This window comes from Cricetulus griseus, chromosome 6 (genome assembly GCF_003668045.3).
Source record: "Cricetulus griseus strain 17A/GY chromosome 6, alternate assembly CriGri-PICRH-1.0, whole genome shotgun sequence".
In the NCBI taxonomy this organism is placed as follows: Eukaryota; Metazoa; Chordata; class Mammalia; order Rodentia; family Cricetidae; genus Cricetulus; species Cricetulus griseus.
In genome coordinates, this window is record NC_048599.1 from 12,230,500 (window position 1) to 12,244,144 (window position 13,645).

Genomic DNA, 13,645 nt, shown 5'->3' on the forward strand with positions numbered 1-13,645 from the left:
TCTTTAGAGTCTGCCTGGGTGGAGCCACTGGCTCTGCCATGCCAAAGGGTGGGTTGCAGTGACCTGGAGGTCTCCCCGTTCTTCAGGTCTACATGGTCTCCTTAGGGTCTTTTCCCTTGGTGACCTTACCTGTCTGCTCTAGAGGGAGTTGAGTGGAGACCCCAGATCTGTTTCCCTACCAATGGCCAATGAGGCTCTTTCTGGTATGCTGAGCCCTTGGTCTTGCATGCATGGTCTGGCCTTGCTCTGGGTTAGGTCCCAAGGAGGGAGGCTGTTGCCTGGAGTGTGTCCTCCTATGTGGCCCCATAGAGCCTCATGCATTTATCAAATCTCGATTGAGTTCTTGCTATGGAGAGTTCTTTCTTGCAGGGACAGGTCTTTATGCCTTTCTGCTAATCAACATGGGTTCTAGGCAAGGCAACTCCCACAGAGCTTCACCCAAGCTTTCCTTTCCCACCAGTGACACACAGAACACTTGGCAGCATTGTGAAAGGCTGAGGCTGGGTGGCCCTCTCCTGGAGGTGATTCTAAAGCCTTCCTCTTCTGTGCTCTGTCCATGCAGGGGATAAAGACCATGCATGCAGTGTCAAAGGCCGCCTGTGGAAGTTGCTGTCCCCAGCCCGGCTGGCCACCAGGGCTGACAGGAGCAGCTGGCTGGAGAGTTATTTGAAGCACCTGGAGGAGATGGGGTTGTCAGAGGAAATGCAAGCCCGGGCACTGGTGCTGCAGCTCTGGGCCACACAGGTGGGCATGGGTGCGTAGGTATGGGATTCACTTGTGTGCGCTGGTGTGAGCAGATGAGGGTGTGAGCACACAGCCTGCTGGCCACTCCCACCCTTCACTCTTTGTCTTGTCCAGCAGCTGTGGAACCAGACGGTCCATAAGATTGGCATTGCTTATTTAACATATGGAAAAATGGCAGACTGATAGGAAAATGGGTCTCAGGTAGCCCAGGCTAGGAAAATGGGTCTCAGATAGCCCAGGCTAGCTTCAAACTTGCTACATAACCAAGGATGACCTTGAACATATGACCCTCCTTCCATCACCTCCTGAATGCTGGAACTGTAGATTTGTGCCACCATGCCTGGTTTATACTGTGCTGGGGTGGATGGGAGCCTTGTGCATTCTGGAAAGACTTTACCTCCAGCCCCCTGGAAAGCTCACGATAGTTCAATAAACTCCTGTACACGTCGCCTCAGGTCTCCAACCCCTCTCACACACCTCAGTTCCTTTCCTTCCCTCTCGTGTGCCGTGATTTTGTCCCGTTTGTGGCTAAGTTGCAGGTAGCCTGGCTCTTTCCCTCTGCTTACGTCAGAACGTCTCGCAGGAGCAAGAATGTTCTCCCACATGGCCGCAGTCCGATGCCAAACTAGGAGGCCAGTCCCGGGATCAGGTCCAGTTGTGCCTCACGGTCATCCCAGCGGTGCCTCTGTCTTCCTTACTTTCCCACTTCTGTGATGAGACACTCCGACCAAAGCCATTTCAGGAAGGAAGGGTGTGTTTTAATCACAGTGTGGGAAAGCCACAGTGGCAGTCGCTTGACAACTAGTCACGGTGTACTTGTAGTCAAAAAGCCACAAACGGTGAACACCATCTACGCCTGGCTCCGCTGTCCCCTTACCCAGGGCAGGATCCAGCCTGGAAGTGCAGCCGCCCAAGGAGTGGGTCCAGCCTCAGTTAAGGCAGGGTTATCCTCACAGGCATGCCAGAGGCCTCTCCCATCTCAAGCTGACAATTGAGAAGAGTCATTGCAGCCTGTTAAGGCTCATCCTGGCCCGGGCCTCTGCGCCAGCATCCTAGTGGCACCAAGCCACTCTGCGCCTTCAGTTCCCATTCTCCTGGTGTTCTCTTCTTTTCACTGTTTTCCATGACCTTGGCGGGTTTTGTTTTTGAAGTGTGCAGAGAACTTGCAGAAGGACCTTCTGGGAATGCTTGCATTTCAGACGGGCTGGAGCAGGGAGCTGAGATCCAGGAACCCTGCTCAATGGCTGGGGAGGAGGCTGTGTGGTGGGAGGCAGGGCTGGGGCTGGAGCTGTTCTGGGAATCACAGCTAGAGGCTCAGGGAGACCTCGCCAGTAGAGACATTTGAGCTCTTTCTAGATGTCAAGAAAGCTAGGCAGGGATCTGGGAATTAGGAAATATTTCAAGCAGGGGAGACAGCAAGTGCAAAGTGTTGGAGCCCACCAAGGGCAACAGCAGGGAGCTGAGCGTGGCAGAAGCCAGGTGAGTTAGCACACCAAAGAGAGACGGTGTTGAACCTCCTTTTGGGGGAAGGGGGGGCTAGATTTTTTTTTAAAGAAACTTTATTTTGAAGATTTATTTAATGTGTGTGTTTGTGTCTGTGTCTGGTACCTAGGAGGCCAGTAGAGGGCGGCAGATCCCCTGGAACTGGAGTTATAGATGGTTGTGAGCTGCCACGTGGGTGCTGGGAATTGAACCCAGGTCCTCTGAAGGAGCAGCGAGTGCTCTTAACCTCTGAGCCATCTCTCTAGCCTTGATTCCTGAGATCTTAAGGTTCCTCCTACGGACAGGAACAGGTCACCAGTGAGGAGGCTGTGCTGGCCACTGAGATATTGGAGAATGAAGCATAAATCTAATTAATTGCCAGGCAGTGGTGGCGCACGCCTTTAATCCCAGCACTCAGGAGGCAGAGGCAGGTGGATCTCTGTAAGTTTGAGACCAGCCTGGTCTACAAGAGCTAGTTCCAGGACAGCCTCCAAAGCCACAGAGAAACCCTGTCTCGAAAAACAAAACAACAACAAAAAATCTAATTAATCTTATCAATAAAAACCAGGAGTCAGAAATCAGGGTAAAAACGTGAAAGATCAAAGAAGCAGAGGAACAGCCACAGTCCTTCCTACCTCTTCCGTTCCCCCATCCAAATGGCCAAGATCCTGTCTCCGCCTTACCACTTCCTGTCCACTCTCTCCAGTCCTCCAAACCTCTATGGTCAGCTAATGGCTGGCTCCGCTCTCTGACTCCAAGCAGGCTGTATTTGTCAGAACACAATGAAAATATCACACAACAGGAGAATTCAGAGAGATGCAGGGAACTAAGACGGCAATCAGTGAAGTTGTGTGTGGGGCAAGTGTTGACATGGGAGGAAGGAACAGCTGTTTGGATGCTGTGAGCCTGAGTTCTGCTCACTGCTCTCACCCAGCTCAGCCCCTGCCTTCTCTAGGCCCCACTTGGCAGCGACTGCCGGACAGGCTGATGTCCCTGGGTGATTCCTCTCCATCGACTGGCAACTTATTTTTAGTTGTCCTCAGAGCTATTAACTGTCCTGCAGGCAAAGGCTGGCAGAGGCAGGCCAGGGCTTAATCAGCAGTTGGCCCTATGCATGCCTGATAACATATTTATGGGCCAAAAGGACAGGGTGCTCCAAAGTGTCCTCAGAGCCCCCTGTGGAAATGACCTCTGTCCACAGAGTAGGAAGTTGGCCAGGCACTTGAAAGCCAGATCCCAGGGAATGGCCTCCGGCAGGGCTCAGGCTGGGATAGATCCTCCCAGCGGAGGGGTCTGGAGGATGCTGAGTTGTGACAGCAGAGCAGGAGGCTGTTAGCTCTGGACACCAGCTGTGGGGCCTGCCTGCCTGGGTATGAGGTGGCTTTTACTTTCTAGTGAGTCAGTCACCACACCCTGCAGTGCCTCAGTTTACCCACACATACAATAGCTATGCGGCTCCTTCTTCAGGGCATGGTGGAGCAGTGAGAGGAGCTTTTGACACCAGCAGGCGACAAAGGCCTGCCAGGTGATTCAACTTAGGACCAGGCCTGTAGTGCACACCCACCATCCTGGCACTTGGGAGGTAGAGGCGGAAGGATCAGAAGTTCAAGGTTACCCTCTTCTACACGGTGAATCTGAGGCTACCCCTGGGATACATGAGACTTTGTTTCCATCCCAGGAACTGGGTATAGAGTGGTGGGCAGGGCAGATGAAAGTTCTCATGTACAGAACAAGCCTCTGGCAGGGAAGAGCACGGTTAATGGATGGGGGCGTCTGTGAGGTCACTAGAGAGAGCAGTAGAAAGGCCTCAGTGGGCAGGTGACATCTGACCAGAGACTTTTTGTGAAGGGTGAGCCACCATGGGTGTCTCTGGGATGCGAGCTCCAGGCAGAGAGCATAGGCGCAAAGGCTGTGAGGTGGGCATGAGGATGGTGTATGGTGAGGTGGCAAGTGTCACAGAGCCCCTCCAGACCTTGTGGCTCTGAGGGAGCTTCCTTCACTCCAAGTGAAGTGGGCGCCGCTAAAGGCTCTGCGGAGAAGCAGGGTGTGGCTGAGTGTGCTTCAGAGGAGAAGGGGGAGCCAGGGGACCAGTCTCAAGGTCAGAGAGGGTGGGGTGGAGAGCGGGGAGAGGCGGCCGGCTCTGGGGTCCCCCATGGCAGTGCGAGGCCAGGAGCCAGTATCAGCAAGTATCCAGTCAGCTTTGGGTGTGAGCCCACCTGTGCGTGCGTGTGTGCGTGCGTGCGTGTGTGTGTGTGTGTGTGTGTGTGTTCGTGTGTGTTCGTGTGTGTTCGTGCGTGTGTGTGTGTGTTCGTGTGTGTGTGCGCGCGTGTGTGTGTGTGTTCGTGTGTGTGTGTGTGTGTGTTCGTGTGTGTGCGCGTGTGTGCGTGTGTGTGTGTGTGTTCGTGTGTGTGTGTGTTCGTGTGTGTGCGTGTGTGCGTGTGTGTGTGTGTGTCGTGTGTGTGTGTGTGTGTGTGTGTGTGTGTGTGTGTGTGTGTCGTGTGTGCGCGTGTGTGTGTGTGTGTGTGTTCGTGTGTGTGTGTGTTCGTGTGTGTGCGTGTGTGTGTGTGTGTGTGTTCGTGTGTGTGCGTGTGTGTCGTGTGTGTGTGCGTGTGTGTGCGTGTGTGCGTGTGTGTGTGTGTGTGTGGTGTGTGTGTTCGTGTGTGTGTGTGTGTTCGTGTGTGTGCGTGTGTGCGTGTGTGTGTGTGTGTGTGTGTTCGTGTATGTGTGTGTGTGTGTGTGTGTGTGTGTGTGTGTGTGTGTGTAATGGCTGGGGGAGTGGAGGGAGTGATCAAGGCAGAAGCTCAGGGTTCAGTCGCATGCGATGCGGATGTCTAAGAGCTCAGGGTGAGGATGTGAGCCAGAGACAGACCTGTGGGACCCAGTAGTGGACAGACGGCATTGCACTCGGGATGACGTGAGAGGAAGTAGGACGGGGTGAGGAGGGACATCCCTGTACAAATAGTGTTTGGGAGACAGGGTGAGGAGCCCAAAGGGGCTGCTGAGGTTGGGGAACCCGGGCTGTGGTGGCTGTTGCAGATCTGAGACTGCGAGTCGTGAGTAATAACTCCGGGTGACATGAGCTGTCCCGTGGGCCAACCATCCCATCGAACACTCGGCAAACATCATCAGGATCTCTTTCTCCCAAAGCTGGGTGAAATGGGACCCTGGGACCAGGAGGAGTGGGGTGGCACATGGCCCAGCATCCCAAGGCCTGGGAGGAGGCAGCTCTTGAAGGCTGAGACCAAAGGTCCGGCTGGGGTGCGTTGGCCGGAGAGGAAGGTGTCTGGAACTGGGACAGACTGGCTGCAGCCTTGGGCAGCCACTGCCCTGGGAACCGTGGTGACAGGGAGCTGACTGGCTTCACTCCCTCAGCCCAGTCATCTTCCCACATCCTCCTTCAGCCTGACCACAAGACAAGGTTAGACCAGAGAGTCCTTCATAAGCTCACTGGGGCTACAAACCCAGGAGAAACTCGGGGTGCACATGTGCGCACACACGGTGCAGTTGGCAGGGGGCTGCTAAGGCCATCCCCTTGTCTTTACACAGCTTCCTATTTGATTTCATAGCATAATGTGGACAATCCTCATGACACGGTAGGTCACCATGGAAACCACGTGGGACACTCCTGCAGTACATGCAATAAGAAACCCAACTGGAGCTGGGCAGTGGTGGCACACACCTTTAATCTCAGCACTCCGAAGGCAGAGGCAGGCGGATCTCTGTTAGTTCAAGGCCAGCTTGGTCTACTAGAGCAAGTTCCAGGACAGCTAGGGCTGTTACACAGAGAAACCTGGTCTTGGAAAAAGAAAGAGAGACAGAGGAAGGGAGGGAGGGAGGGAGGGAGAAAAAGAGGGATCTAATTGGGGCCAGATGTGATGGTACACACCTTTAGTGCCAGCACTCAGAGTAGAGACAGGTGCTTCTATGGGTTCAAGGCCAGCTTGGTCTGGTCTACATATCAAGTTCTAAGTTAGCCAGCGCTACTTAGAGAGGCCCTGTCTTGAATAAACAAAAGAAATGAGTGAGGTAAAAGCCATGAATTGAAAAGAGAGCAAGTAGTGTATGAGAAGGAAGGTTCTGAGGGAAGAAAGAGAAGGAAAGAAATGACATCATTATAGTATAAGCTCAAAAAACAAAAGAAAAAAAAACAACAAAAGAAATTCAAGCAGGTTGAATGGGTATGTGCATGCAAAGAAAGTCTGGCTGGCTGGCTGGGGACATGGCAGGGAGGTGACTCCGTTAACTGGCTTGCCCCACAAATGTGAAGATCTGAGTACCATTCCCAGAACCCTTGTTACAAAGCCAGATGTGAAGGAAAGCACCGTCTGTGATCACAGCACTGGGGTGACGAGACCGCCAGATCCCAGAGCTCACTCGCTAGCCTAGCCTACCTGTCAAGTTCCAGGCCACGAGAGACCCTGCCTCAGCAAGGTGGGCAGTGCCTGAGGAACTTGCATGTGCACCGCCCCACAAACAGAAAGTCAGTCCTGCTACTTCAACCTCCCAGCCCCCAGTCTCTCCCACAAGTGACCTCGGGGCTGGGTCCCCCCCCCCCCAGACAGGGTTTCTCCCTCTCGGAGGGACCTCCTGTCCGCCTGCCTCTGCCTCCCGAGTGCTGGGATTAAAGGCGTGCGCCACCAACACCCGGGGGTCCTGTGTCTCTTAAAGACAGTCTTACTCCTTCACATGACCCCTCTTCGAACACACAGCGGCTCCCACAAGCCCAGCCTCACACCTTGTAGCCTGTCTGCTTCCACGTGTCTTTCAGATCCAGAGGAACCTGGATTTTTTTATTTTATTTTTTTTTTAAAAACAACTTGCCACATGGTAGGCCGTGAGGAGCTTGTTTCCCGTTTTGGGTTCTGTATTAGGGCTGCGATTCATGTCGTCTGCCCAGTGCAATTGTGTCTCCAAGACCTCATTGGGAAAGATGATGTCTAAGGATGCTGCTTGAGTCTGTGACTACAGTCACATGTCAGGATAGAGAAAACCTCCCTGCAGGTTGAGGTTGCTGGGGATCCATCGTCGGCATCACTGGAAGGTGCCGGGGAGTTGGGTGGAGATGTTAGGCAGGTCTTCCCTGGTCTTGGAGCACACCATGTCATTGATTTTCCTAGTTTATCTTTTGGGAAGTTTCAAAGAACTTTTGTTTAAAAAAAAAAAAAAAGAACAGCCTTTTAACTGCTCCTCTGTTCATCCTTCAAGAGAATTAACTGTCACACAAGAATCATGTAAGGAAACTGCTTTCTAAACTATGAATAGCTATTGTTATCAGCTAGTTGCAGCCTGTGTTGATAGACATGAGCTCATAGGTGGATCCGGCTGGTCTAAAATGGCCCAGCCGGGACAGTTTAGCTGGGCCCTACGTGTCTCTCACCCTGGAGCCAAAGGCTCAGTCAAAAACCAGGGCTTAGATCTATTATTCTCAAATTCCACGTCAAGCTATTTGTTGGTCAAAGCAAGTCCATGGCTGAGCTCAAGGTGTACTGAGCAGGGAGGTGTACCCTGCCTCTTCCGTGGAAACTGCAGAGGGACATGGGAAGGCCAGGCGCAGCCACCCTCAGACAGTCTCAGTGTTCTTGCCTTGTGGACTTGTACACTTGTTCTGGTAAAGTTACAGAGGCTTCCCTGGGTGACCCCAGACCAGGGTCTTCACTCGAGGTCAGGATGGCAGGAGTGGCCTTCAAGTAGGTACCAGGCTCAACCAAACAAAGCTCCAAGCAGATTTTGGTCGCAGTCTGGGGCTGAAGTTACTGGTGATGCCTAGGTGCTTGACCAGCATGGGAACCAGGCATGCTGAGCGCGGCCCTGTGGCCCAGCCTGAGGAGCCCTCTTGGTCATTTGGTAAGTGACAGGCTTCTCCTCGTTGCAGGGGAATATGGGTCCCACGGCCTTCTGGCTCCTTCTCTTCCTCCTCAAGAATCCTGAGGCCCTTGAGGCTGTCCATGAAGAGCTGAAGCGCACTGTCTGGAAAGCAGAGCAGCCTGTTTCACAGATGATCACCCTCCCACAGAAGACTCTCGACAACATGCCTGTGCTAGGTAGGATGGCCAAACCTGCTCACCTGGGTCCCCCCCAGGTTCCCTCAGTGTCCTCCACGCTGGTCTCAGTATCCTCCTCCTGGTCTCAGGAGATCTTTGGTGTTAAGTGGCAGAGCACCTGAAGCAGCTATAATGGAAGACGCTCAATCCGAGTCATGCAACGGGAAGTCTTGAGGTTTCTAGCATCAGGCTCAGGTGGACCCAGGTGCTTGGACAGTGTTGCCAGGGATAGCTCTCTGTGTGTGTGGATCTGGCCTCATTTTCTCCTGGGGTGCCTCTGGTCTGTGGAGACTGGACAACTGTCAGCAGCTGGAGGTGGGGCCTCTCATCCAACATTCCCATCTAAAGTCCCAGGAAAGTGTTCATTGGCTTTTTGGGTTTTATGTCTACTCAGAAGCAAACACAGGGCTCAGAGGGGTGGGCTGATTGGGTAATGGAAGCTCAAATCCACCAGTTAGCAGTGGATCAACTGTCCAACTTCTGGGTACAGGGATGTGGTCTCTAGGGGAAGGTCAGGGGGCTATCTCCAGAAAGGAATGCACACTGCAGGTAGACACTGAGGCCCTAAACTCCTCCCTCAGCTGTCTGATATCCCTGTGGCTCCCACTTTCCATGTCCTCTCATGTCCAAGGGCTTCTCAGGGACCATGTAGTGCACACTTTGTCATCTGGCTTTTCCCACCTTGTGTGATTATGTGCAAGGTATACACCCTCTGGCCATTTTTCTGTTTGTCCAGCAGGTGAGAGGGCAGCTTATTAACCCTTCCTGCTTGCCCTTGCAGACAGCGTGCTAAATGAGACCCTCCGGCTCACAGCTGCCCCCTTCATCACTCGTGAAGTCATGGCAGACCTGGCCTTGCCCATGGCAGATGGGAGGGAATTCTCTCTTCGACGCGGTGACCGCCTCCTCCTCTTTCCTTTCCTGAGTCCCCAGAAGGACCCAGAAATCTACACAGAGCCTGAGGTCAGTATCAGGGCAGGACTGGACATCTCAGGGACTGTGGGTGTGGGCAGACTGTGCGACTGAAGGATCAGGCAGTCCTGAGTGGCAGCCTGCTGTGATCCTCACTTCCTCTGCAGCCTGGGAATTGTCCTCTCCACAGTCCTTAACCCCAGGCCCTGCCCAGTCCTTCCCGTTATGCTCAGTTATGACAAGTCTGCATGAGGTCCCCAGTCCTGCATCCTGGCTCAGGCTTGTGTGGGGTGACGTCACACATCCCCTTCTTGTTTCAGGTTTTTAAATACAACCGATTCTTGAACCCAGATGGGTCAGAGAAGAAAGATTTTTACAAAGATGGGAAGCGGCTGAAGAATTACACCCTGCCGTGGGGAGCAGGGCACAATCAGTGCTTGGGGAAGAACTATGCCATCAACAGCATCAAACAGTGAGTTGGGGGGGCGGGGCATCAGGGCTGGCAGGGCGTGGGGGCAGCGATGCATGGCCCAGCAAGGAAGGGGCCCATTGGTGGGGTGTGGCCAGGGCAGGGCTTGGATGTGGTCCAGACTGTAGCCAAGGTGGGGTGACACCTGATGCCTCTACTGCTCTGACTGATGGCCTCAGGCTAGTGGCTACAGGATTAGATTTCAAACTGGCAGAGCGTCAACTCCTGTCCGCAAATCTGTTTATTTGTGTTTTTAAGATGTGGGCTCTTTTACAAGTCAGAAGAGTTCTTGAAAAAAGAAAAAGCCACATCTCTGATTTCTTACACAATGATCAGATGTGGCAGCAGGGTTCTCCCTCTGAGGGTGGCGTGGGAATACCAAACGCTGGCTGCTGAGTCCAGCTGGCCATGGCTGCCCTTCTGAGGCTGCTGCAGCAGGTTCTGACCTTTGTGGCAGAAACTGGCTGAACTTCCGGGTCTCCCCTTGGCTGTGTAACTCCAGAGTGAGCTGAGAAGCTCCTATGTTCTCCTCCTGGGATTCCGCCGAGTCTCGGTTTCCAGGATGCAGACAGCCTGGACCAGGGACTGTGCTGTCTGCCCATTGTTCCTCCTGTAACCTGAGCCTGTCTCCTCAGCTACAAGATACGGGTGCTGATTACAGCTCCAAAACGGATCAGAATGGAGCTTTCTATATGCCTCCCTACCCCACCTGACTCGTTACAGGCTTTGAGAATGGGTAGCTGGTGTCTGTATTATTCATGTCATTACCATGCAGGTGCTATGCCAAGGGACAGTAAGTCACGTTAACCTTTTGATGTCACTTTTCTCAACAGTGAAGTGGAGATAATGATGGAGTCAGTTCTGCCCTGATGCTTAATATGCCTTCCCCAAAACCACCTTGTCATGCATAATCAGGCAGTGAGAACAGCAGGTATCAGGCTTGGGAGCACAGGCCTATAATGCCAGCTATGGGGCAGGGCAAGCTGAAACAGGAGGATGATGAGTTCAAAGCCTGCTTCGGCCACTTAGTGAGCTCTTATCTCAAAATTAAGAATAACAAGATGATTGAGGCTGGATCTCAAACTGAGGTGCTTGCCTAGCACACACAAGGCATGAGGCTCCATCCTCGGCATCACAAAACAAACCTAAAAAAATAAAACATAGATTATAGGCAAAGGGAGACTGAAGCCTAGCGTCTGAAAATGCCACCGGTGACGCATGGGGACGATTAGAGCCAAATGGAAGGTGGTCGTGCAGTTTATGCTTGCTTAAGGGATGGACAAGGGTGGGGACCTGGCTCAGCAATTAAGAGTGATTAAGTTGTTGTAGAAGACCTGAGTTTGGTTCCCAATACCCTAGTTGGGCAGCTTACAACTGCCTGTAACTCTTGCTCCTGGGGGGATCTGATGCCCTCTTCTGGCCTCTTTGAGTACTGTACTCATGTGCACATACCCCCCCACACACACACAGTAAACACACACACACACACACACACACACACACACACACACACATATATATATAAAATTTAACTTTATCTTATGTGCATTGGTGTAAGGGTGTCAGATCCCTGACAGTTGTGAGCTGCCATGTGGGTGCTGAGAATTGAACCTGGATCCTCTGGAAGAACAGCCAGTCTCTTAACCACTGAGCCGTCTCTCCAGCCCCCAAATAAAACTTTCCTTAAAGGTACAAAGTGTGATGGGCAGGGAGGGCGGTCAGTTGGTGCTCATGTGTGTACATGTATGCGTGACAGGCTAGTGCAGGCTCTGCTTCACCCCTGTGTCTGGAACATGAAGCAGCACGTGAGCAAAGGGGAGGTTTGCCCTCGGCTCGTGTTTGCGCCTTAACGTCTTGATCACATCAGGACAGACTCTCTCACTCAAATCAGTAACCGTGACAGAACTTTGACTGTAGTTCCTGCTTCATCCGGTTTAGGGACAGACAAAAGAAGTGCTGGGCTCTGTGTGTTGCACACGGTGCCTAACTCATGGCATCTCAACAACAGAGTGAATTTGTTGTGACCTCAGTCAGTGTGATCTCCCTGATAGGAAGCTCTCAGCCAACGGCAGCTGCGATAGCTCCGACCATCGGGACACGGGTAAAAAGACCTGTCTCAGAGAAACTCTCCCTCCAGAGCTGGAAGAGCCAGCTAACCTTTGCTCCCTTGACCTCACAGGAGAACCCAGCCCCCAATTGGGAACAGACCCTGGCGAGGGTCTCACTTCCCCTTAAGTCTGGTGGCCCAGTTTCCCCCAGCTCATCCACTTGTCTGCTCCTCTTTCAGTGAGAGGAGAAAGTCCTTGCTGTGTGCTCAGCGTGGCTTCAGGCCCCTGAATGAGGTGGGGGACAGTGATGAGGCACGGGGCAGTTAGGATCACATGGACAGTAGTGAGTGAGTCAAGGCAGAGAGAGACTGTCACTGTGTCATTGAGGCACTGGTGGGCATCCTAGATGTGACAGCTTTATGGGTCTCCAGAAGGTGGCGGTAGAGAGTGTTGCCTTGCAAAGGTGGCCCTTGGTGACAGTTGCATCCCTTGTAAGAAGTCTTGAGGGGTGGTGCAGGTTTCCATTTCACAGGCATTCCTGGTGAGTGTGGCCCCGGCCAGGCTGCCTGTAAGAGTTGTAAGCTTAGGGAAAGGGGGCAAGGACTTGTGGAGAGGCAGGAGAAAACAGTCCTCTCACCATGAGCACTGTGATGCACTGGGGACTCAGGACTACCCAGGCACGGTGGGTGTGGGGCTGGAGGCACATGGCTGGGCCCCTCCCTCTGGCCGCTCTGTCATCTGTACTTGATGCTGCAGGCAGGAGAGCTGGAGGACCACACTCTGGCTTTTAGGGCTATGCTGTAGAAATGACTGCTACAGACAGTCATTAGCCTCACTCAGCTCTGAGCTGTCCCCACCTTACCAAGCTCTGCCAAGCCCGGAGAAGCACACAGTCTGAAGCACCCTCTCTCCCTGCAGATTTGTGGTCCTCCTACTGACTCACTTCGACCTGGAGCTGGGCAGCAAGGACACAGAGGTCCCCGAGTTTGACCTCAGCAGATACGGCTTCGGCCTGATGCAGCCAGAGGAGGACGTTCCCATCAGGTACCGTAGCAGGCTGTGACCCGTGGAGCAGACACGATACTCACCTGGGGCCTCTGACTTCCGGTGCCTTCATCGCTGCCTCCCTGTTGCTCTCCTAGAATGCTGTGTCCACAGGAGGGGACCTAGAGGACACAGAGAGCAGGAAAAGCCAATAAAAGCTCTATATCCCACTGTGAAGACACTTCCAAATCAGGCTGTCTGGGCTCCGGGTTCACCTGTGCCTCCTGTCCTGTGTACCCACAGTCCCCACCACCATGCCCCTGACTCCCAGAGCAGCCACTGTCCCCATCTTTAGCAGCCAGTGTAGTTCAGGCCTTGGTCAGCATGGCAGATATGGGTCATGAGGATTCGTCAGTGCGTTTTAAGTTCTGTTCCCAGATTATTAAAGAGACATGGCCCTCCCTCTCTTCACGTGCATACCTGGGACGATGCAGGCTGCATTCTGAGGGATAAAGTCCTCTGTCCTTGATTCACAGACAGTAAGTAACAGGACTTTCCTTATGCTAACACCAAAGTGGAGTGTGCATCAATTTTAGGAGAAAGGGCTGACTTCACGGGGGCTGTGGCTTGCAAACCTTCCTATAACTGCAAACATGCATGTTTCCTAAGCATGTGTGTAACAGCCCTGGCTGTCCTGGAACTCACTATAGACCAGGCTGGCCTTGGACTCACAGAGATCCGCCTGCCTCTGCTTCCTGGGTACTGGGATAAAAGTGTGCACCACCACCGTCCAGCATCCCAAAGTGCCTTTAATTGCTGAGACAGGCACAGCAGACCTATACTTCCATTCCTCACAGCATCTTGGAGAAGATATGGTGTTATGCCAGCTTTCCAAATCAGAAAGCCAGCTCAGAGAGGTTAAGTGGCTTGCCTAGGGTCACACAGCTCTTGCCAGTAGAGATTCC

At 53.0% G+C, this 13,645-nt stretch overlaps 1 protein-coding gene across 1 annotated transcript in view; it reads left to right on the plus strand.

The window, feature by feature from the left end:
- The window catches only part of Ptgis (prostaglandin I2 synthase), a 29,220-nt gene extending 16,291 nt beyond the window's left edge, over positions 1–12,929 (plus strand). The window contains exons 6-10 of the mRNA XM_027423361.2: positions 563–744; positions 8,099–8,267; positions 9,049–9,230; positions 9,500–9,651; positions 12,615–12,929. Of these exons, the coding sequence (XP_027279162.1) occupies positions 563–744; positions 8,099–8,267; positions 9,049–9,230; positions 9,500–9,651; positions 12,615–12,759 (830 nt within the window). The 3' untranslated portion in view covers positions 12,760–12,929. The remainder of the gene's footprint in view (positions 1–562; positions 745–8,098; positions 8,268–9,048; positions 9,231–9,499; positions 9,652–12,614) is intronic.
- The last annotated feature ends 716 nt before the right edge of the window (positions 12,930–13,645 follow it).